This window comes from Excalfactoria chinensis, chromosome 18 (genome assembly GCF_039878825.1).
Source record: "Excalfactoria chinensis isolate bCotChi1 chromosome 18, bCotChi1.hap2, whole genome shotgun sequence".
Classification (NCBI taxonomy): domain Eukaryota; kingdom Metazoa; phylum Chordata; class Aves; order Galliformes; family Phasianidae; genus Excalfactoria; species Excalfactoria chinensis.
In genome coordinates, this window is record NC_092842.1 from 4890088 (window position 1) to 4912915 (window position 22828).

The 22828-nt window shown below is 46.2% G+C and overlaps 3 protein-coding genes across 14 annotated transcripts in view; 2 read left to right on the forward strand and 1 right to left on the reverse strand.

Moving 5' to 3' along the window:
• The window catches only part of PRRC2B (proline rich coiled-coil 2B), a 44262-nt gene extending 37985 nt beyond the window's left edge, over window positions 1-6277 (forward strand). For 8 of the 10 annotated variants that reach the window (XM_072352464.1, XM_072352469.1, XM_072352473.1 and 5 more), the window contains 3 exons: window positions 578-669; window positions 1226-1346; window positions 1727-6277. In XM_072352464.1, coding sequence (XP_072208565.1) covers window positions 578-669; window positions 1226-1346; window positions 1727-1867 — 354 coding nt within the window. In that variant the 3' untranslated portion in view covers window positions 1868-6277. The remainder of the gene's footprint in view (window positions 1-577; window positions 670-1225; window positions 1347-1726) is intronic. The other 2 variants (XM_072352470.1, XM_072352471.1) reach the window with 1 other exon arrangement.
• Window positions 6278-6392: 115 nt separating this feature from the next.
• Window positions 6393-19337, forward strand: POMT1 (protein O-mannosyltransferase 1). Of its 3 annotated transcripts, none has more exons than XM_072352477.1 (22): window positions 6393-6446; window positions 6998-7121; window positions 7896-8039; window positions 8304-8410; window positions 9011-9061; window positions 9402-9548; window positions 9944-10055; window positions 10737-10802; window positions 11348-11441; window positions 11906-12061; window positions 12659-12789; window positions 12946-13041; window positions 14341-14433; window positions 15246-15342; window positions 15435-15527; window positions 15703-15823; window positions 16192-16289; window positions 16787-16900; window positions 17384-17510; window positions 17918-18095; window positions 18296-18487; window positions 18715-19337. In XM_072352477.1, exons 3-21 carry the CDS (start codon window positions 7918-7920, stop codon window positions 18465-18467), a joined length of 2175 nt encoding a protein of 724 aa, XP_072208578.1. In that variant the 5' UTR covers window positions 6393-6446; window positions 6998-7121; window positions 7896-7917; the 3' UTR covers window positions 18468-18487; window positions 18715-19337. The 3 variants fall into 3 exon arrangements, with proteins under 3 accessions (XP_072208578.1, XP_072208576.1, XP_072208577.1); XM_072352475.1 differs by having other exon boundaries at window positions 6396-6631; XM_072352476.1 differs by having other exon boundaries at window positions 6409-6603.
• UCK1 (uridine-cytidine kinase 1) lies at window positions 19328-22810 on the reverse strand. Its single transcript, XM_072352478.1, has 7 exons — window positions 22677-22810; window positions 22437-22596; window positions 22121-22217; window positions 21875-22017; window positions 21690-21784; window positions 21257-21305; window positions 19328-20869 (listed from the first exon to the last, which is right to left on the reverse strand). The coding sequence occupies exons 1-7, from the start codon at window positions 22761-22763 to the stop codon at window positions 20682-20684; spliced, it is 819 nt and encodes a 272-aa protein (XP_072208579.1). The 5' UTR covers window positions 22764-22810; the 3' UTR covers window positions 19328-20681.
• Between the last annotated feature and the right edge of the window lie 18 nt (window positions 22811-22828).

The window sequence follows — 22828 nt, forward strand, 5'->3', positions numbered from 1 at the left end:
GACTAGCTTGCTGGGGATCCTTAAATCTCAAATGCAATTACTGGTGTTAAAATGAAGGAGCCCTTTTCTTCTCATCTGGCACAGGCCAGCAGTCTTTCAAGTTTTACTGCTGGACATCATTCTGTTTCCGGGGAGCCATGTCCTGCCTCGATCCAGTTTGGAGTCTCCAGTTTTATTACGTGTTTACACAGGTTTCCCCAGAGTGCTTGAGGGGTGGTGAGCTCCAGACACAGTTGGAATACTGCCCAGATATTTCACACTGTTGTGAAGCTTGTCCATTTGAGTAGGTATATTAATGTCATGTCTGGCTTGATGGATTTGTATCATAAGTTTGTCTATTCTAGGGTTGAGAGAGTACAGCAGTTAGGTTTAGAATTTGCTTGTGCTGCTGGCATATTCGTTTAATACAAGCAGATCTTTTCACTTTAAACCCTAGTTTTCTTCATCTGAAAAATGTTTCTTCATTTAATGGGCACGTGGGTAGAAGGGCAGAAGTTTAGTTTAAGCATTCATATAAAGTAACAGACTTTCCCTGAAAGCAGAAATGATATATGCTCTTGCTCATTTTCCTCTGTAGTCCTCCCAGATGGAAATGAAAGGCTTTCATTTTTCCGATGGTAAACAGAATATGTCCTCTGGAGGGTCTGTACCATCACCACATGCATACAGGTAAATACTTAAAGAATTTGGCCTGTGTAGTCAGAATGAGGGAGGAGTAGTGTTCCCCATTTTCAGCGACATGGTACACATACATTATCCCTGTGTAAGATCCACTTGGGTTTTCATGTGTAAAATATACTTAGTATAGTCCAAATACTTATATCAAAATGTTAACTGCTTTCATTCTTGATTAGGGACCAGTGTGTCTCTGATGTGGTCATTGATGCTTGTGGGAATTGTCTAAAGTTATTTGCTTTCAGCATTATTGAGGCAAATTGGAATTCTGTTTTTGTGTTTCTAGTTTAGGTAGAAAATTGGAATCATTGAGTAGATATTTTAGTTCCAGCATGATCTCATCTTTTCAAGATGAGATGCAGTAATATGCAAACATTCCTTCAGGTCACTAAGGTCTCCTTGAGGCTTTCAATACTTTTTTTTCTAAGCAATCCATGTGTTTTCATTTGGGCTGGGGAATTCATGGGTTCAGACTCATGCTCTTTGTACTGTTGCTTTTTGCTCTTTTTTTTTTCTTTCACACATGAATAAGGTTCTTGTTCCATTGTAGAATTTACTCCATGAATGTTGTCGACTCTTCGATTTCCAGGCCTAGCTCTGCCAGCCCAAATGGGAAGCCATCTGGACCAGCAGTTAGTATGGGCTCTGTGCAAGGACACTACGTGCAGCAGGTAGTGTATGTCAGTACTCTGACCCAGTAGTGTCTGCTCTTCTACAGTATCACCCTCGTACTTGAGAGGGAGACAGTGTAGTTAGGATATATGTGGAAGTTATGTTCATTGCAGGGAAAGCAAGAGAGTGGACTGGGTGGATGTTGTACTGAGCCCATGAGTAATGCTCGGTGATGGGAGGTCACGAAAAGTTAGAGGGTTGCATGTCACGTGGTGCTTTATGTTGGATATTTATGTGGGTATTTGAGATCCTTTGCATAAGGTGTTTCATGATAGCAGAGGGTTGCAGAACAGAAAACAGCTGAATTCTGGAGCAAATTAGATGTCTTGATGTTGGTCACTGATGTTTTCTCTAATGCTTTTTTTTTATATGTCAAAAGGCAAAGCAACGGGTGGATGAAAGTAAAGCCAATCTGGGAGCAGTAAAGCTGCAAGAAACAGCCTCCACGAGCCAGATGAAACCAGTGCGCACAGGAGCGATCAAACCTCAGGCTGTAAAAGTGGAGGAAAGCAAGGCCTAGGAGCACAGCTGATGCCCAGCTGGTCCTGCTGGCTGACAGGCCCTACAGCTGAGACTGAACCCCACTGGATCTCCTGAAAATCTCACCAGACCTACACGTGCCCCACACTGACTGACTACAGTGACATCATCCAAGTCCCTCTCCTAGCAAAGCAGTTTGAAACAGTGGATATGACATTGACCTGCTTGCTTTGAAACAAACCAACCATGTGACTTTTAAGTGGCTTAAGCCTTTCTTTTTTTTTTTTCACCCCCATGCCCCATCCACGGGTAGCTGTGATAGCTCACTTGGCAAAGCCCATCCTTCTCCTTCCCTACTTCTGTCTCAGCAGAGTGGCAACTGAAGGAGAGGGGGTTACTTAGAGGTTTTTCATTTTAAAGGCAGCTGAGGTTTTTACAGAGAAAAAAAGCTATATCCTTGTTTATAGCAGAACTTTTATATGTTCTCTCACTTCTTTTTTCCCCTTTCTGCTTTCCTCATTCCTTCCAGAAGAGAAGTCCCATTGACTAAAACTACGTTCTGACAGAACTCCTGATTTTTATATGTAGTTCTGTGCAATGCTGAGAATCTATACTCTTCTAAATTGAGTTGGATTGGGATATTTTCCCCCAGATAATTTAGCCTTTCAGATTGAGTAAGAGCAAAGCAAACAACATCAGTACACTTACAGCGTTCATGAATTTTTCAGTGTTTTTTGTTTTAAGCTAGAAGCAGTGCTTGCATTAGAATAAATGTGTACTAAAGTATATAGTAGATCAGTGCATTAATCTTGGAAGCTGCACCATGTTAATTGTAGCTTTGGGGTGCCTCGTGCACAACAAAATGTGGCATTTTCGTTTTAAGGAAAAACGCACCAAACTTCTGTTGCAAGCTCCTCTGGATTTAGGGTTTTTTGTTTGTTTGTTTTGTAGGTTTGAGATTTCTTTAGTGACTGCCAAACATTGCAGCAAAATGTAAATCATGGACTTGCAAAATGTAAAATCTTAAGAGAAATCTCCTCACCGCTCATGGGTCAGAAGAGTTGGCTAGAGCCAACGGGTTTGTTTGGACTACTTTTTGTAGTTGTGATGCTCTCTTATGCTCCCTACTTTGGCTGCTTTAATTCCTCGTCTCCCGAGACTTGTTCTATATTGTGCTTATCCATTGGGGCTGCTCTCCTAAGCTTTGTTCTTCTCCCTTTCCCCTAGGCCTTTCTGTTCCTCTCATGGCCTCTTGTAATATTTGCTTAGAAACACATTAGTAAGGGAGCTCCTCTGCAAGGCAGCCTTTTTAGCACACTTAGAACCTCCTTTTTTTCCATTGGAAGCGCATGGATTCAGAGTCAGTTTGGAATTGACCTTTTGATCTCCTTCCACAGGTGAACAGCAAATGGTTCTTTAGTTTTGATGTAATAGCATATAGCGTGTATACTGTGTCGCAACCTTAACACTTTCTTCTCACCAGTATTTATTTGATGGTAAATGAAAGGAGGGTCCCAGTGGGAGTGGGTTGGGTTTTTGTTATTTTGGTTGTTTGATTCTTTTGGTTGATGTATGTGTGTGTGTGCGTGTGTGTGTGTGTGTATGTAGATTTTAGACCGGACTTGCAAGTTCCTGAATGTTCTTGGAGTCCTTAAGCTGACAGTAGTCATAAGTAAATTCAGCTACTTCCAGCTAACTTGGTTTGTGTTGTTTAGCTCTTTGAAAATGTAAAGTAGGTTGGTCACTCTGAAGTGAGGGAAAGAAAAACTTCATTTCCACAGTAGACGATAGCTTGCTAACTGGCTGTGCTGTCTGCAACTCTTAGATGGCAGCGAGTCGTTTGTTGGTGGTTCCAAAGAAGATATTTTGAACAAAGAATGTATTTGGGAAGGGATCTGGAAGGTGTTCTTGTTTGTGTGCTTTTATTTTTTCCCCCCCTTTATGGGATATATCCTTCATAACTTTCTAGGGATGCATTTGAAATTTTAAGCTAGGTATAAATAAGAATTTTATACAGTAGCTTTAAAAAGAGCTTAGAAACCGAATCTAACTTAGACATAGTAATGTACCCTTTCCTTAGGTTTCCCCATTGACTGTGGCAGAGAACGTGAAGGGAAAGGGGATAGGATGGTACTTCTGAGAAAAATAAGAGCTCTTTCATTTCTCGTGTTTTATGGATGATTTTCTTTTAACTTCAGAGCAGTGTGTGCCAGCGTCTCTCTCGCATCCTCCTTTTAAAGTACAGGGTTTGAGATTAAGCGACAAACGTTTCCCCGTGCTTCAGACAACTCCCAGACCTGCTTCCTCATCTGCTAGTCCTGCTCCCAACGTTACCCAAAGGTTTTCCACCATGAAGTCATCCCACCGCACTTTTTGTTTCCTTCTGTGGAATATCATGAACAACTACATTGTCTTTTTCATTCTTTATTCTCCTCCTGCCCAGCTGGCCCTACTAATGTCAGCCCAGAACTGAACTGTAATGACTGAAGATACTCAACCCAGGCTCCCTTCTTCTCACATCTTTCCTATCCTAATAACACTACATAAGCTTTACAAAGAACTAACCTCTTTCCTCCTACCTTTGTGACTCTTAAACGGTCAAATGTATTGGAGAAATTGGGTTATTGCTATACGCAAGATACTGCAGTCCCTCTGGTTGTAAATGCCATCAGAACTACAACACTTCCTGTCAAAAAAGGTCACCCTTCTTTCTCTTTTATTCTCTCCCATCCTTCCCCCGACAGAATAAAACACTAGAATTTATTTATACATATTTGATGTTGTAGGTCTAGGTGAAAAAGTAATTGTTTCACTGCTCTATTTATATATTATGTCTGACTTATTCTGTGTAGGAAAGGCCAAGAAATGCATGTGAGCTTCATTCCATTCTTCTCCTTTGCGTGACTGTCAGCTGCAGTTGGCACAACGCTCTTCCACTTAATGGAATCCTGTGTGATGGAACGCTGTTTTAGAGCCCAAATTTCTAAGGTGCAATATCCTGTTTCTCCGGCATATATTTTTGTTACTTCAAAGCTAGTATGAGGTTACTGCAGTTAGTAAGCAGTGCTCTTGAGTCAGAAGGAAAGTCTCTGGTTCTCAAGGTGCAGAAATGCCAGGGATGCTGGTTTGCTGATTAAAACTTCAGCTTGGGAGATACAGAATGGCAGTGTTTAAGATGCTGGTGTTTATAAGGGGATACTTCAGTTTACTGTCTCCTCTGCTGAAGGGCAGCGCCGTAATGATTTATTTCTTTGCAAGTTGCTTTCATTTTGACTGGAATTCCGCTACTAAACGTGAGGCTCCTGCTGGAAGGATGCAGTGTGCAGTAGGAGGGAGAGATGGCATCTGAGTTTTCAGCAAACATGGGTGAGGCAGAGAAGTATTCAGAGGCTGACTTTGAATACAGCTGAAGGTCTACATCACGTGTCAACACTTGTACACGCAGTGATTCACAGCCTAGCCAGCTGCATGTGGTGCTGCTTTCCTTTCCAGCTCAGCCTGCTTTTAGCCTGCAATGAATAATACTAAAAAGGGTTGGGGAGGGTGGGGGGAGGAATAATTCTCCAGTGTATTTTCAAATGACAAATGGAAGCGCCAGTGAAACCAGGTGTGATCTTCCCTCATTCACTCTCTGCTCTGCCATACGAAAGCTGCACAGCAGTCAGCCACTCTGTGTCGCAGCCCATTGAACTCCACTCGTGTTTGTGTTCACGCAGACACATTGAAGAGGTTTTTTTTTGTCCTGCAAGAATGCTGCAAAGCTCCGTGCTGCCCCGTGCTTCCTGTGTATTTATGGGTATATATTACAACAAGGAGCTTAGCTTTTTTTGCTATGTCTCACGTTCCGGCAGGCTGCTGTATTCCCTGCATGCCGTGATCTCGTTACGTTGCATTTTGCTTACCTTTTGTTTCCCTTCTGACTTCGCACAGCTCAATCCTTGCAACGTGGGTTATTCTCCACATCCAGCAGCCCTGTTCCTTTGTAAGACAGATGCACCTGGGAACAAAGATCACTTTACAGCAGGCATACGGGGGTGGTTGGGCGGCCCAGCTCCCCCCTTTGGCTCTATGTTGTTTCTCAAGGGGATCTCGCCCTCCTCTGAGCTCTGAACCTCATGACTCGTATTTAACTCCCTGCCATCCCCACCACCTGCACAGTCCAGTTTCCGGCCTTTCCTTTCTTTGTTGCTTTCCATGTAGACCAGATATTTGAAAGGGCAGACGATGGATCATTGTGGAACGTGCGACCTCCTTCATGTTCGGTTGGAGACTCCTCGGCATGGCCAGGCCAGTCGCGGCACACTCTTTTAATTGCCCCTTTTTTTGTCCTCATTTTCAGTACCTATTGTTTCTCCTTTCAAATATGTGATTGTATTAGCTCTTTCCATATGAAAGAATTCTCCTTATTTAAATAAAAAAACAAAAATAAAGCAGGTTTTGCTTTTCTCAAGTTCTCTCGGAGCTGTTTGCTTCTTGGGTTCGAAGGCTCACGATCTTACGGCTGTTGCTATAGCGACAAGACGCGCCGCTTCCTTGCCTCGCCGCTTCCGGGTTGTGCGTCTGACGTCACTTCCGGCGTATCGCGGCGGGATGAGGCGCTTCCGGCTGCGGTCTCACAGGTCGGGGCGGTGCTGAGCTGGCTGCAGCTCCTGCTCCCCTTCCTCCCCTCATCGCCTATGGAAGGCTCGAGGGAGTGCGGACCAGGCCTCGTTCCCTCGAGGCGGCACTCTGAGGCCCGGTGGTGACGGGGTGGCGGTCCTACCTCACCTCGGAGCGGTCAGGGCAGCCATGAGGCCACTTGCAGGTGGAGGGGGGGCGAGGGAGGGAGGGTTGGGAGTGTGGGTGTGGGGCCGGTGGGCCTGCGGGAACACATCGGTCTCGAGAGGGGAACAGGGCGGTAGAGGACATTCAACATCCTCATAAGGCTCCCACCTGGTGTGGTTCCATTCACCTGTATAGAGCTCTGGGAAGTATATGGACATGGTAAGCGGCTCCTGCCTGAGCTTGCTACCTTATCACAGTGCTTTAGGATCCCAGGGCTTGCACTCATCCAGTGGCAGAGGAGCAGGACGTCTCCATTGCTAATGGAGAGCCTGTCTTTGCAAGGGGCTTCTTACCACAGTCTGTTCCCCAGGGCAGCGTGTTGCTGAGCAGCACTTCTGTTTTGTAGGTAGCAAGAAGCAAGGACGGCGTCACTGCGCCTGGTGGTGGTGATGTGCTCGCATCCTGCTTTGCTCACCCTTGATGAAAGCCGTGCAAAAGAATTTATTCCAGTAGCTTTCGGTGATATCGAGGTGAGGAGCTGCAGCACTCGTTCCCTGGTATTTCCTCACAGCACTCCTAGCTTCTAGTGGTTCTGCTTAGAGAACAGCTCAGTCCCGCATTCTGCAGCACTCCCCCAATAGGCTGCGCTGCAGTCCTGCATCACCTTCGGGTTTCCAGTAGCCAGCTTTTAGGGAGTGTTTGTGGGTCCATCCTGTGAGCAAAGAACACCCAGTTTCCAAGGAAGTAACCCTTTTTCTGTGTGTGTGTTTTTGAGCGTCTGACTTTTCTATCAGCAGCATCCATTTGGGCTGGGAGCTTTGCTTAGCACAAAGAGGAGAGATTTAGAATAGATGTTGGGGAACCACTGTGAGTGTGGTGAGGTGCTGGCACAGGCTGCCCAGAGAAGTTGTGGCTGCCCCATCCCTGGGGGTGTTCGAGGTGGGGTTGGATGGGGCTCTGGGCAGCCTGATTTAGTGGGTGGCAGCCCTGCCCACAGCAGAGGGGCTGAAACTTGATGATCTTTGCGGTCCTTTCCAACCTAAGCTGTTCTATGATTCCAGCTTACTATTGAGGACAGAGACCTACATGCACGTAGAAGCAGGGCAAGCGAAAAGTTAAGTGTGTGTGGGCAGAGGGTTGTTCAGTAACTCCATTCTCAGCAGCGACAGCTGAAAACAAATTGAAAACAAGAGGACAGAAGATAGTTACCATAAGCTGCCAATAGTGGAAAGTAGCAGCGTATGCTTGCTGTCAAATGATCTTCAGAGTGAAATGGTGATTGCTGTGCTTCTCTGTTCTTGAAGGCTCGGACAGACCTTTGACAGGATGTTGGGATTTCTGAAGAACCCAGTTGTGGTTACTGCAGAGATAAATCTCAACCTTGTGGTGCTGACTGTCATGGGATTAATAAGCCGTCTATGGGGGCTTTCCTATCCGCGTGCTGTTGTGTGAGTAGAATAGTTTACTTCCTACTAGAGCAACATGGACTTTTATTTTTTTTAAGCATTTGTGGGTAAGAACAAGGGGATGAAAGAGCAGAGAACGTCTCCCTGATAGAACCCCAGAGAGGAAAGATAAAGGGGCCAAAGCTGCCACACTGTGTTCCGTTGTTAGCCTTCTGCCATTGTGTCAATGTTTCTTTCCCTAGTCTTTCTGTAGCCAGCAGGGTCCTTGCAATTAGACTTGACGAGTCTGTCTCTCTTGTGTTTCAGTTTTGATGAAGTTTATTATGGCCAATTCGTTTCCCTCTACATGAAGAGAATCTTCTTTGTGGATGACAGTGGCCCACCGCTGGGCCATATGCTGCTAGCTTTGGGAGGTAGGATGCCTCCTGAAATTGTGGTGTGTCTATTGCCTGTTGCTCTGGAAGAAAGAAGTGCTGGTTAGAAGTTGTCAGATCCTGTCAGTGGGAAAAGCCCAAGGCAGCTGAGAGATCCTGATGTGGAGAAAATTGGTATTTCCTTTGTTTAGTACTGGTACAGGACTGTTGCATGGGGGACTGGGGAAGTGATGGAGACAGGTATCCATTACCTCACTGTTAGGCAGTCCTTTGGATGAAGGGGAAAATGAGAGCTGCTGCTGACTAGAAATAGTAGGCAGCAAGCAGACTTTGAGGCCAAAGTTCCATTCTGTAGTTTGGAAATGCCCAGCATAAAACTGTCTATATGGGAAGGAGAGATTCAATATGCACGTAACTTTGTCACTGAGAGTCTGTTGTTCCCACTTTATATTCTTTGCACCTCTGCACATTATCAAGCACTGCTGCAGGCAAAACAGTACAAAAGAGGATCCTTCTGGGGAAGAGGGCTTTCATGCATAGACAAGCTGTGTGTTTGAGGAATTGTTCCAAGACCAATTTAGAACCTGTTTTTATACTTGTTTTGACACTGGAAGTTCTGAATTGTTGCTTATGTTGTAGGTTACTTGGGAGGATTTGATGGAAACTTCTTATGGAACAGGATTGGAGCTGGTAAAAACTGATTTTCACTGTCTCATTCTCTTGGGAAAAAGGTCATATTTCAGCAGCTAACATTCCTTTTGCCTGACTAGTGGAAACAGTGCTTTATCTGACACCTTCAGTTCTCTGAAGTAAATTGTCTCTGGGTCTGTAACGGAAATTGAAGGTATTGTGTTTCTGTACCACAAACCTTTAAGATCAGTTAAAACATTTAAGCAGTGCAAGCTTGCCAATAAGGTACTAAAGGCAGGAATTAAATTCAACGGCTCAGTGAACATAGTCGTATTGATCCGTCTCACCTGCAGTTAACATCTTCCATATCTGTGTGTGTAACTGTTCTCTCTGCTTGCAGAATATAGCATCAACGTTCCTGTGTGGTCCTTGCGGTTCCTGCCAGCACTGGCTGGTGCTCTCTGCATCCCCTTAGCATACCAGATTTTGGTAGAGCTGCAGTTCTCCCACTGTGCTGCGCTTGGAGCTGCTCTTCTGATTCTCTTAGGTAAGTTTATCCCCCAGGGCCCTGATCTTCATGCAGGGAGAGAATAATCAGTTTTCCCTTTTGAAATTGTAGAGCACATAAGAGGAGCACTGCCTTGACATTTGTTACCTTGAGAAGCACCTGTCTGAGTCTCCCAGCACTGGTTTTCTTTGCCTCTAGTAGGCAAACGCAGCAGGCAAACTCTGCTCGTTGTCTGTTTCTTTGCCTTTGGAAACACTTCCCATGTATTTTGCTCATGATGGAAAGTTTTTGTTCCTTTAAACCCAGCACCTCTGTACTGTAGGCAGTAGGACTGTGTGTGTATTGACTGGAAGGGGCAGGCAGGTCCTTTGCTGGGTAATGATGCGATTGTCTGAGTTGTTCTTCTGATTCTGTGTCTGTCTCTTTTCTGGCAGAGAACGCTCTGATCACTCAGTCAAGGTTCATGCTTCTGGAATCCATATTGATCGTTTTTATCCTGCTTGCGGTTTTGTCCTACCTGAAGTTTTACAACCTGCAGAAGCGCAGGTAAAGCTGAATTGTCTCCCATCCTTTTGGATATTCTGTGGTGACACTTTGTTATAGATTCTGTTGCTTTTTTCTTTAAGCTACTTTACTTTATTATAACTCACCTCGTATGGCTGCCTCAGGAGTTTATTCCTCTGAGCAGAGTTGGGGACCATTTAAACTGGTACTGAGGTTGCCTTTTCATTTTATAATAAACATAAAATCCCCTTGGAGTGTTACTTTATCCACCCATTTTTTCAGTTTTAACATTTCCTTCCGTGCACAGAAGCACAGACATTAAATTCATCATTTCTTCTTCTTTGTTACCACTGAATCTGGGGATCTTTGTCTCTTGTCTTGTGACCTGACGCAGTCTCTGATCCTTGCAGGGGATAAACTGATGTGATCTTGAGTAAAGTAAAATCATCTGCAAACTGAGCCTGGCAAGTGGCTTAATGCATTTCTTTTATGTTTGGTGTCAGAAGGGAGATGGTGTTTGGCATTGCTTTTCAGGAAACAGGGAGGTACATTTGAGAACATCCTGTAGATCGGAGTTTGTGGTTTGGGAGGTTCAGAATGAGATACCTCTGAGTAGAATAAGGAACAGCAGATTTGTTTTGAAGTCAAACTATCTGAATTCAGGATCTTAAGAGTGTGCTCAGATGTCACCTTAACATTGTTTCCTTTGTCCTTTTATTTAAGTTCCTTCTCCGGAAGGTGGTGGTTTTGGCTTCTGTTGACTGGAGTAGCTTGTTCTTGTGCTGTTGGGTAAGTGGTGGCATGTTGGTCTGTGTTGTGTTAAGCTGACATTCCTGCCTGACATCTGAGGTATCAGCAGTGCTTCAGATTTCCAAGACCTGTTCTTGGTGCTCATGATTTTTTATGGACTGTTGGTCAGCTCTCAGTGGGCAATACCAGACATTAGGGGGTACTGTCTAAGTGTTTTGTGGAGATGGCCTTATGTTACATGTTATCTTCAGTGTTTCATTTCTCCCTCCTCATCACCTCAAGCTTCAGTAGGTCTGAATTTAGGGACTCGGTGCTTTGTGATGTGTCTCCTTGTTATCAAGAAGGTTCGCTGTCTTTGTCACCGCAGTTATTTAATGTAATGAGCAAACAAATGACACCAGCAACTGTTATAAAGCCCTGAAGCTTACTTATGTTGTTGTACCAAACTAGTCACAAATCTAAGCCCTTGGTCCTAATTGCATCTGGTTCAAGAGAAAGCTCGAATGTTTACATCGTGCATTAAATATAGCCATAGATTTGTGTAGTTCTTAACCCTATTCAGTTTTTGTACGTTCTCTTTTCAGAGTGAAATACATGGGCCTGTTTACCTATATGCTGCTCCTGGCCATTGCAGGACTCCACTTCTGGCACATGTTAGGAGACCGGAACCTCTCAAATGTAGGTGGTGCAACATGCAAAATAAACCATGTATAACTTAGCAGAACAGGACCCACTGGGAGCCTTGCAAGCCCATAGATAACAATGCTGGCTGTAGCTGTTTTTTACATTAGCATTCCTTGTTGTAGTCTTGCAAACCTTCATGTCACAGAACAGTTTTTCAGCTCAGTTGCTGGGGAATATGGAGTTAAGTTTAAGAAAAGCATGCATGTCTGACCGGCTTTGCTGCTCTTATCTGTGCCTTGGTGTTTTGTGGCTCAGAGTCTGTAGTGTTTCACGTAACTCCAGCTGGCTCCAGTTCAGATCCTCAGTGGAGATTATCCAGCTGCCCTCGAAGTTGCAGATGAGTAAGGGTGATTGGGGAAACTCAGAAATAGGCAAACAAAGCAAGGCAGATGCACTGATACTGTTAGGATTTGTAATATTTGGAGCGTGAAAGCAGTGAGTTCTCTGTGTTCTTCCAGGTTTCCTTGGTGTGCCATTTTCTTGCTAGGGGTCTGACCCTCCTTGTCATCCCAGTGGCCATGTACCTGTCCTTCTTCTATGTTCACTTGACTTTGCTGTATCGCTCTGGGCCTCATGATCAGATTATGACAAGTGCTTTCCAAGCCAGCTTAGAGGTAAGGGAAATGTGCTCATGAAACAGATCTATGGGGAGGAGGGGAGGAAATGTTTCTTGTGTTCACTGTTAGAAGAAAGGTCTGCATTCTTGTTCCTTTGATCCTGCACATTTGTTCCCTTTATGTCATTCATTTTATTACTTTGCTGCTTTAAGTTGAAAAAATGAGGACTGAAATTCTAATAGCAGATGAAACCTTTTCTTCCACTGAACCAAGGCTTCACTCTTAGGCTGAAGATCTGTCCCTTCCTGCAGGAAACTGCAGTGGTTGATACTGTGCTGAACTCTTAATAGAGTTTGTATCTGAAGCGTAAGTTTAAAATGCAAGATGATAATCTGAGCCTCTTTAGAAAAGCACTTAGTCTGTCTATTGAAATAGCATGAACCAGCAAGGGGTGTTCCATAAGGTCCTATTACAGGCTTTGCTGTATGTACTTTCTCCTGAAAATGGTGTGGGATTTGATTTTTGTGGATCAGATGAGAAAGCATTGTGCTAAGATACCGCTGTGTTAAAGCAACAAGTGATTCTAAATAGTGTTTGAATGGCCTCTAGGTTTTTTCTTGTTATTCCCACTTATCCTGTCATTGTGCTTCTCAGGGTGGGCTGGCTCGAATCACTCAGGGCCAGCCCTTAGAGGTGGCCTATGGCTCTCAGATTACTCTGCGGAATGTGCTAGGCAAGCCCATGCAGTGTTGGCTCCATTCTCACATGAATACTTACCCTATCAGGTGAGAAATCTGGTTGGTGCTGTACTGTCAGGGTAAAAGTGTGCTCTGGTTCTGTCTCAGTTTGGTGATCTGGTGCTGGTGTTTGTGTTGCATTGACTGGAGAGCAGAATTGTGCTGTGACACAGCTGTTTGTTTGTTTTTCATACTTCTGTGAAGGTATGAGAATGGCCGAGGTAGTTCCCATCAGCAGCAGGTGACCTGTTATCCCTTTAAGGATGTGAACAACTGGTGGATTGTCAAAGATCCTGGAATGTGAGTATGCAAAAGATCTACACCAAACTGCTTCAAGCATGGCTTTGATATAGAGGCCGTATGCGATCGTGAGCAGTCGATTTCAGCTACAGAGCTGCTAAAGCTGGCTGTTTGCATGGTGCTCCGACATGGTTAGAAGCATTACTGAGGACTTAAAAATTCCGTCTGAACTGCATCTGCCCGATTTGTGGGTTGTGCTGTGCACAAGGGGGAACTTGAAAGAGTTGTGAGACTGATGGGAACCGTTCAGGTGCTTTGCATGAAAGTGGAGTTCTGCTTTTTGAAGTGTGTGAGCCGTGGCGTTTAGAGTGGTTTGATGAGTTCTGTCAAACTTGAACGGGTCTCAGAAGAGAGTAGAAATCGTTTCTGCAGAATGAGTATTTCTTTGTACTGAAAATGTGGGATGAGCTTCAGAACCTGCTGCGTCAGGAGGGATTCTGAGTGGGTGTCTGAGCATGAGAGGGCTTGGTTTGTGCTAAAGCATTTTGCCATTGTAACTGTCAGTGAAGGGCAGGACTCTGTTTTTGCAGTTCTGCCTCTGAAAGCCCCTGTGTGATATCATTGCATACTGATTAAAAAGTTGCCTTTGTAGGTTTCTTATGTTGCTCTGGGAACTGCATAAACAGTCCTACCCAAAGGACTGTGAGCCATTATAAATCATATCTACACTGGGGAAGTCTGTCAATAATACAAGGCTTTCAAGTGGGGACTCTAACAGTATCTTTGTGAGAGCCACAGATAGCCAATATCTACTTAAATTTCCACAAGTTGCCCTGGAGGATGTGAGGTTCTGCTGTAGAACAGGCAGCAGTTGGGTGAACTGAGGAGTTCCTCCTTGCCAGAACTTGTGTTAGCCTCTTTCCAGAAGATAAGAGTTTAGTCTCCGTGGTGGCAATGATGGCCATTGATCTCTGTTGTGGTCCTGCCAACAGTGACGTCAGTTGTAGTAACAACACCTGCCAGACTTCTGAACCACTTACATTTCACAGGAGCCACCCAACAGCTGTAGTGTGGGAATAACCTGAACTTCTTCCTGACTGACCCGAATTCAGACTGTTAGCTTCATGGCTGGGCTGCTGGTATCCCTTTGTGAATCCCCTGAGTCATTCTGTGCTTAATTTGCCTCTGCCTTGATGAGCTTTCTTTCCATTCTGGTGTATTCTGTAGATTACTTGGGTTTTCCTGTCTTAATGCCTAGATGTCCGTCCTTACTGCAGTACCTTGACCCTAACAGTTTGCTCATGACAAGGTTGCATAACAAAGAATGTGACCAATTCCTCTCATGTGTTACTCCACCAGGCAGCAGCTGGTGGTGAGTAACCCACCCCGTCCCGTCAGGCATGGGCACATTGTGCAGCTGGTCCACGGCATCACAACTCGGTACCTCAACACGTAAGTCTTTTCCTTGTCCTTTGCTCTGCCAAGATTTTGGGCTCATTCTGCTTCGCTGTGTCTCAGAGTTGAAAAGCTCAGGGTTTGAAGAAGAGTGACCTTTACATTCAGATGCATCAGAACCTGGTAGATTCCCAAAAGGCTGGGGCTAGGAGTGACAATTCATGATAATTCACAGATTCCTAAATACGTAGATCCCTTGGTGAGCCCTCCCCCTTCCCCCTTCCCCCTTCCCCCTTCCCTGCCTACTCTCTGGAATACTCAGGCAGTGTTGTGGGTGACAGTTAAGTTAAAGCCATCTGCTGCCTCTGCTGACTTCACCTGTGTGAAGGGTGCACTCAGAAAGTTAGGAAGATGTATTGGAGAATTCAGCATACTGTGGCTCATTGCCACAGATCCTTGGCTGCTCTGCAAAGACTGCAGTACGAAAGCGGCCTCCTGGCTGCTTCTAAAAGGGATTCAGTTGGCATTGGAACATCGCTCTGATTGGGGAGGGGAGGGCATTCTGCATTCTGGGCTTTTTGCTGTGTTGCATCCAGACCCAGTTTGTTCATTTTTGGAAAAGCAAATGAACAGCATCCCTGTTTGTCACAATCAGTGCTTGTTCTTCAGCCTAGGATAGCAGTTGTCTGTATTGGCTTCCTCTGTGGCTGCTGCTGGCAGCTCTTGGTAGCGTATAGTGTTCTCTTTCAGAGTAAACAGTGTGGTCTTTTTAAATGGATTATTTGGGTTATTTGCTTTTTTAACTAAGCCAATCCAGTTCCTTTATGGGTACGTTTTTATATGAATTTGGGAATCACTTTGTCTTACAGGCACGATGTTGCTGCCCCTCTTAGCCCCCACTCCCAAGAAGTTTCCTGCTATATTGATTATAACATTTCCATGCCAGCGCAGAACCTCTGGAGAGTGGTGAGTAGTCAAAGGGTAGGGATGAGCTCATAGTTTTTACACCAGGAGTAGCTGAGACAAAAAGCCAATGCAAAGACATCTCACCACTGCAGGAAATTGTAAATCGTGAGTCTGACATGGATGTGTGGAAGACCATTCTGTCCGAAGTGAGGTTTGTTCACGTGAATACCTCTGCAGTGCTAAAGGTGAGTGGATTTGTGTTTATTTCCCTACAGTTCTTCCTCTGTGTGACTCATAATCCCACAACACAGTAATCTCTTTGTAGCAGGCCCTCGCTGTGATGGGCTACACAGCCAGGCCAGGGAACTTCCAGCCTGAGGTTTGAAGTAGCAGGACTGTAAGTTGCACTTTCACTTTCAGCTCAGTGGAGCATCTTTACCTGAGTGGGGATACCGGCAGCTGGAGGTGGTTGGAGAGAAGCTGTCCAAAGGCTACCACCAGAGCATGGTGTGGAATGTGGAAGAGCACAGATATGGGAAAAGTATGTCTCAGCCATGTTCTCTAAGCGTAGTTCTGTGACTGGGGAGCTTCCTGCGATGTACATTGGTGAAAGGACTTAGTCTGGTGGAACTGGGATGGAGTGAGTGTGTTCCCAGGGTCACTGACACGGTGATGTTCTAGCCACACTCAGCTCAAGCTGTGGGTTTGGACAGTACTTCAGTGAGTTTAGTTCTACCACAATGTCAGAATCCTTACAGATCTATTCAGAGAGCTCATACCATACAATTGAACTGCACGGTGCTAAAGGGCTCCTGGGAGTCTGAGGAGACAGGGGTGTATATCATATGGGCCCTCCCTTTCTGGGTTGTTATGTTGTTACTGTTTCTGAGCAGTGGTGTTTTCTTCCAGGCCAAGAGCAAAAAGAGAGGGAAGTTGAACTCCATTCTCCCACACGGATGGATATAAGTAAAAACCTCAGCTTCATGGCAAAGTTCACAGAATTGCAGGTAAATGTCTTTCTTTCATCCTTTCTTCTGTTGCAGGGCAGGAACCAAAGCACTTCTGCAGACTCTGAGGCTGAGAAGTCATTGTTTCTTCCTTGCTGATAGAATTTGGCTTCCTTAGGGAAGAAAAAGTCTGAATGCTTGTAAGCATTAGACAGCAGCACAACTGTGCTGTTGAATGATGAGTACCCAAGTGACTGCATAAAAAGAGAGAGAAGGAAGGGCAGCTGGGCATGCAGAAGTTCTCTGGCACTGAATTGCAGTGATGTGTGATCAGCAGTCTCGGTGTCCCTTACTGACATTTCAGAATTTCACTCAGAAAAGTGCATTTTCTAAGGACAGATAGAACCATTTTATTGATAAATATCCAGCCTTAATAACAAGCAAGTCTTTCTCCACGCTCAGGTTGAGAACATCTTACATCTGAAGCTGTTCATCAATGCCTGCCATCTCAGCCACTGCTCTAATTCTGAAAGCCTTCTGCTTATTCTTTTTTCCAGTGGAAGATACTCACATTGAAAAATGAAGACACAGAACATAAGTACAGCTCCTCTGCTCTTGACTGGATCACAATGGACACAAATATCGCATACTGGCTACACCCAACCTCTGGTGTGAGTAGCAGAGTGGGAGTAAGCGTGAACCTGGTGAGGAAAGGCTTCAGTTCTGGCATGTCTGAGTGATGAGAGCAGGGTTGCAGTTCTGTCCAAGGAGCTGATCCAGGATGGGCTCCTACTGCGTTAAGAATTTTCAGCACCTCAAAACAAGCAGCTTTCTCTTGAGAAATATTTTGTTTCTTTATTTTTTCTTTATTATTATTATTATTATATTGTTTTAGAAAAACTGCAGGTCTATAGTTTCCATTTAGAAGATGAGTTGATCTTCAGTAGCATCCTTTAAATGCTATACATTACAAAAGAGCCCTAAAGCAGCAAAGCTTATCAGCTTTCTGGTGAGGAAAGAAAGATCCCATTAGTAGCCATGCACACTATGAAACTGAGCTTAGCAAGTACGTAAAATATTGAGAATATATGAATTTACCTAAAAGAACTGCGGTGCATTCCTGCTGCTGGCTTATACCATCTGCTGTTCGGCAGGCCCAGATCCATCTCCTTGGGAATGTTTGTACCTGGGCTTCAGCTAACATCGCTGCTGTGGTCTATGCGTGTCTGTCCCTGTGGTACCTGATACGACGAAGAAGAAAGATTTATGATATTCCTGAAGGTTTGATTCCATTGGGGGTGTCTCTTAGTCTGTTCTGCTCTAATGGACCCAAAGCCATATTTTTTTCTGTAGCTATATGCTTGATTAGTTTAGGACCTTGTCCTGTCTCCTAACCCTGACACTTTGCTTGTGGCACACAAAGATTTTGGTCATTGCCATGTGACCGTGGCCTCTTGAGACTGCATAGGAGCCAGCACAGTGTTTGAGTTATTCCCTGGGTGTTAAGACACCTCCAGGCAGCAGATCTGGATTGTATTGAGACCTTCTGTGATAGACTTATAGTAGACACAGATAGTGACTGTGTGGAGAGAGGTTTATTTCAGACAAAACCCTGACCTTTGAGAGACATAAATTTATAGGGTCAGTGCTCCGAGATATCAGTCAGAGATTTCTGCTGTCTCCTGCAGATGCATGGCAGCTGTGGGTATCAGCTGGGCAGATCTGTGTTGGAGGCTGGGTTGTGAATTACCTGCCCTTCTTCCTGATGGAGAAGACACTTTTCCTGTACCACTACTTGCCTGCCCTCACGTTCCAGATTCTCCTGATTCCCGTCGTATTACAGCATCTCAGCGATCATCTCTGCAGGTATGTCATTTTTACAGGTAAGGGACACAGTTCTTTCCTCCAGGCTTGGCACCTTGGCAGGCTGCTGCAGGAAGGCGCTGTTATTTCCCAACAGTTTCATTTTCCTTTAGAAAGGATAAGCCACATTTACGTCTTCCATCTGGATGGAGTATGAGCTAGCATCGATGTAATCTGCCTGCTCTTTCACTCTCTTGTCCCAGATCTCTGCTATCCAAGAGCATGTTCAGTGCACTGATTGTAGCCTGGTTCTCCTCTGTGTGCTTTGCCTATCGCACGTTCAGCCCTGTGACCTACGGGGAGCCCCTGTCTGTTGCTGAGCTCAAGGAGCTGCGCTGGAAGGACAGCTGGAACATCCTCATCCGAAAGCAGTGACACTGACAGTCTTGTTGCAGGTAAAAGGCAACACACCTCTTATGCAAAGCCAGGTTTATTGTATTGTTAGCATTACTGAATTTTTGAAGTCTGATCAATGATTGATAGTTATTGGATCAAGCTGTAACAGAAAAAGAAATTAAAGTTCTCTTAGTGTACTATTACAGTGAAGTTCTCAGTGGTAACGTAGTTGTTACGAGCACAGTTCCACGGCCTGCTACCAACATCAGCTGTGTTGTATTTACAGCGCTGCGGCACGAGCTGAAGGAATCGTGGGGACAAGGAAGCTCTGAACATCACACACTGCTTCAGGTTAAAAACACTGTGGGTAACTCAGCCTGACGTGCACCAGCAGGGAGATTCACAGGGTAGCAGAAGGTACAAGTTAAGGGATGGGGCTTCTAACTGGGATGTCTGATAGCTGTACATGCAGTCCCTAAAGGACACAGTATTTCTGCCAGTTGACTTTATTTATTTAGTGTCTGCAGCAGCCAGGAGCTGACTGAGAACCCCAGTCCTAAACAGGTCAGGATGCTTTTTATTGTAGCATTCCTTTCTGCCCTAACAAATGCTATTCCAGTCTGCCCTCTTCTCTCCATGAAGAAGGTCTGGTCAAACACTACAGTCACTCCAAGTAGGATTTAGTCACTGTGTTGCTCCTCCTTAAAGCTGTACTGACATTTAATGCTCCAGTGCAGCATCTCACACTCTAAGCCTGTCAGACTGACTTACAGAAATGTAATGTTGAAGTGCTCATTAGGAGATAACAAACCTTTACTGCATCCTAAGAAGCATTTCTTTTCATACGTTTGTATTGGTGTAGCAGAAGTAACACAAAAACCTTTTATATAAAACAGCTGTTTCTGTTCATGGTTTGTTCACGTGTTTATTAGCCAAAGTTACACACCCATAACCAACACAGCCAGATCGAAGCTTAGAAAAAAAATCAACCAGCAAATATCAAAAAGTCCCTCTCAGTAACATTTTCCCCCCCACCTCATTCTTCAGATTGCTCTGTAATTACAGACTTGAGAAGGACGTAACGAGGACGTTCTCAAAGGCCCAACTTCATTTCACATTCTTTGCCACAAACTTTACGTTGCTGAAGTTCTATGGGGTAAACTGCAGAAATGGGGATGTCACTGTTTGTAATTCCAGTCTCTAATCTGTTCGGCTCTGTTGTTGGGGGGGGTTTGGTTAGAAAATCAGAACATTCGTCCATTTAGTCACTGTGGCCCTGATTGATGGTAAAACCACATTTAGATACATAGCTGTGGCATCAACAAGGAGGGTCCTGCAATTCACTGCTTTCCCCTTGTCAGTTCTACCACCCAGCTCTGGAAGTGGATGGATTCTGCCCAGCAGAATCTGCAGCCAGCAGTACAGAAATGCCCTAAAAGACACTCAGACTGATGAGGTGAGGTTTCTGTTTCCGTGAGCAACTCAATCCAGTTGGAGCTCACACATTCAGGTAACTGTGGTAAAGGAAACACCATTTGGGTACAAAAATAGAAGCCTTCTCTGCGTACAGCACAGCAAGGTGCAGTAGCTTAGAAAGGTATCACTTTGCAGGGACAAGAACCACGCTACTTCTTGGGCCTGTTCCCTCCATGAAGAGTAAGTTTCCATTTATTCCAGACTCCTCTCAATGCCTTGGGGGGAGAGATTCCGCTATGGTTGCCCTCAGGAAGTTGTATTCCTGCCCCCACAGGCTGCTACAGGTTGTCAAGGTTTGCCAGCAGGAGAGCAGTGTGAGAACTTAAGGGTCATAGCAAGGCAGGAGAAGAGTAAGGACCGTACCTGCTTGTTGTGATTAGCAGACCGTGAGCCTCCTGGAGAAAGAGGCTGTTCAGTCTGTTAACCTTCCTGCTAAGAAAGAGCATCATCAGGGAAACGGGGTCTCTTGCTAAAAACCTGGTTACTTTCAGGAGAAACTTCAGCATTAGATTCCACTTTGAAAATCAAGAAGAACCGAGCAGAACTGCCTTTAAGGAGCTGATTAATAGAACAGATTCAGACATCTCATGGAGGAAGGTTAAGGGTTTGGGGGCCACAGCCCAACTCCTCCCTCTCTGCCAGAAGTTCCACACCGCTACCACCTCTGCTGCTGTGATGGCTTAAAGGGCACTTCACCGGGCATTGGGGTGCAGTCTTTCTTTCCCAGAGTTGTCTGCAGTGTTGGTCTGGATTAGAGGCAAATCCTTCGGACTCGGCTTAGTGCGGACGGCTGCTGGATTCCAGATGGGACCGTTTGCCAGCTGCCAACACACTGCTGCTCTCTGCTTGCTCAGAGAACGGGCGCTTGTAGGTCCGACCGTGTCCGTTCACTGCCCCTCGCTGCCACTTGCAGATGTCTCCGTTCAGGATGTCTTGAATGTGCTGGACTATGAGGTTTATAGCCACTGCAGAGAGAGGGGTGGGAAATACACGTAAGCTTTCTCAGCTGAGCTGCCAAGAACACATGGAGCATCCAGCCCCATCCGACTCAAGTTTTAACAAGCCCTGAAATGAAGCTATGCCAGCCCTCTGCAGTGAGGTCAGACCTCAACTCAGCAACTGCAACATCAGCTTTGAACTCAGTGTGCTGTTTGACATCTACAATTGCTTATCACTTGTTCCAGCCTTCCACAGACCGAGATGATCCTAGCCAGGCTCCGAGCATCTCCCTCCCCCAGCAGCCCTCCAACAAAGCCCAGCACACTCAGAAGCTGCCAACGAGGTGCTGGTTGCCACGTGCCCTCCCGTGGGCTCCCCAGAGAAATCAGGCAGAGAACTGAACTCCCTTTTACCCATGTTGTCAACTCCTCGGGGGATGATCACATCTGCATACTTCTTGGTCTGCAAAACAGCAATGGTGGCGGAGACTGTTAATGGGAAAAGCCTGTCCTGTCCTTACCCAACCCAGGAATCTGAGTGCAAAGATGGACCAAGCATCATGCTCCAGTGTTGTAAGTTAAAGCAGTCTATGATGGTAACATAGCAAGCACCTCAATTACTCTTGCATTGTACAGCATAAGGAGTAGACTATGGTGGTCTGCCTCTGGGTCTGCAGTCTCCCCTGCAAGGCTTAAAGGAGGGACCTCGGGCTCATGAGGGCTTGCATTGATGATATGGGAGAGGCAGAGGTGGGACTCACACCATCCACCTCCCTGTTATGGTGTTCCCAGCACCTACAGCTCCTCCCACGCTCCCTGCTCTTTCTCCCCCCAGCACTCAATGTACCGGCAAGCAGAACTCCTCGAAGGCGGGCTTGACAAAGGTGGTGTACTGCGTGAGGATCTGCTCCAGGTCCCTGCCGCGCTTCATATCTCGAAGAACTGGAAGGAGAAAACAAACAGCCCGAGTTCTACATTGGGGATGGACGGATAAAGACCTGCAGAGGGACAACAGTAGGCAGGGAGCGTTACCTCGACGGGACAGCCGCACGTCCGAGTCCGTGTCCACAAAGAGCCGCAGGTGGAACATATCGCGGATGTCCTGGTTGTAGAACACCAGGATGCCCTCGAACAGCACCACGTCGGCCGGGTACACCACCGTGGTGTCCGCCATCCTGCCGGGACCGGCACGGCGCCGTGCTCAGCAGCTCCGCCCCCAACACCGCGCGGCAGAACCCGAACCCGAACCCGAACCTGAACCCGAACCCTTTTGCCTACCTCGAATGGGTCACGAAGTCGTAGGTCGGAACCTCCACCGTTTTCCCCTCCACGATGTTTTTGAGGGTTGTGCGCATCAAATCGTTATCGAAAGCGTCTGCGGGAGGGACGGGACGGACGGGAAGGAAGGAAGGAAGGAAGGAAAGAAGGAAGGCAAGAAGGAAGGAAGGAAAGCAGGAAGGAAAGCAGGAAGGAAAGCAGGAAGGAAAGCAGGAAGGAAAGCAGGAAGGAAAGCAGGAAGGAAAGCAGGCTCAGTGCCGCCCGGTCCGCACGCAGCGGGCAGGACCTTTAGGCGGCCGCCTGCGCACAGCCGTACCCGGGTGGTCGAAGTTGTACTGGCCCTTGAGCGCCTTGCCCTGCTGCTCGGCCGTCAGCACCTTGTAGAAGCTGTCCTGGCTGAGGATCAGCACTTTGCGCTGCCGCCGCTCCACCTCGTTCTGCCCCAGCAGCTCCATGATCTTCTCGCACACTGTGGACTGAAGGCGGCGGGTCAGCGCCGAACGACCCGACCCGACCCGACCCGACCGAACCGACCCCGGCACGGAGCCGCTCTCACTTTGCCGCTGGCGGTGCCGCCGCTGACCCCGATGAGGAACGGCTTCGGGTGCGGCCGCTCCGCTTCGCTGCCGCCGGCGGACGCCATGACGGGCGCGGGGTGAGCCGGGCGCAGCGGCGCTGCCGCGGGGTGTGCTGGGAAATGGAGTCCGG

What these genes read in the sequence shown, in the direction of transcription:
- POMT1 (XM_072352477.1), top strand. Translation starts at nt 7,918, where the DNA reads ATGTTGGGATTTCTGAAGAACCCAGTTGTGGTTACTGCAGAGATAAAT. An exon ending in CTTTCCAAGCCAGCTTAGAG is followed by an intron (nt 12,062 to 12,658) that starts GTAAGGGAAATG and finishes TGTGCTTCTCAG; the next exon opens with GGTGGGCTGGCTCGAATCAC. An exon ending in ATTGTCAAAGATCCTGGAAT is followed by an intron (nt 13,042 to 14,340) that starts GTGAGTATGCAA and finishes TTACTCCACCAG; the next exon opens with GCAGCAGCTGGTGGTGAGTA.
- UCK1 (XM_072352478.1), bottom strand. Translation starts at nt 22,763, where the DNA reads ATGGCGTCCGCCGGCGGCAGCGAAGCGGAGCGGCCGCACCCGAAGCCG. An exon ending in GTACAACTTCGACCACCCGG is followed by an intron (nt 22,218 to 22,436) that starts GTACGGCTGTGC and finishes TCCCTCCCGCAG; the next exon opens with ACGCTTTCGATAACGATTTG. An exon ending in GACTTCGTGACCCATTCGAG is followed by an intron (nt 22,018 to 22,120) that starts GTAGGCAAAAGG and finishes CGGTCCCGGCAG; the next exon opens with GATGGCGGACACCACGGTGG.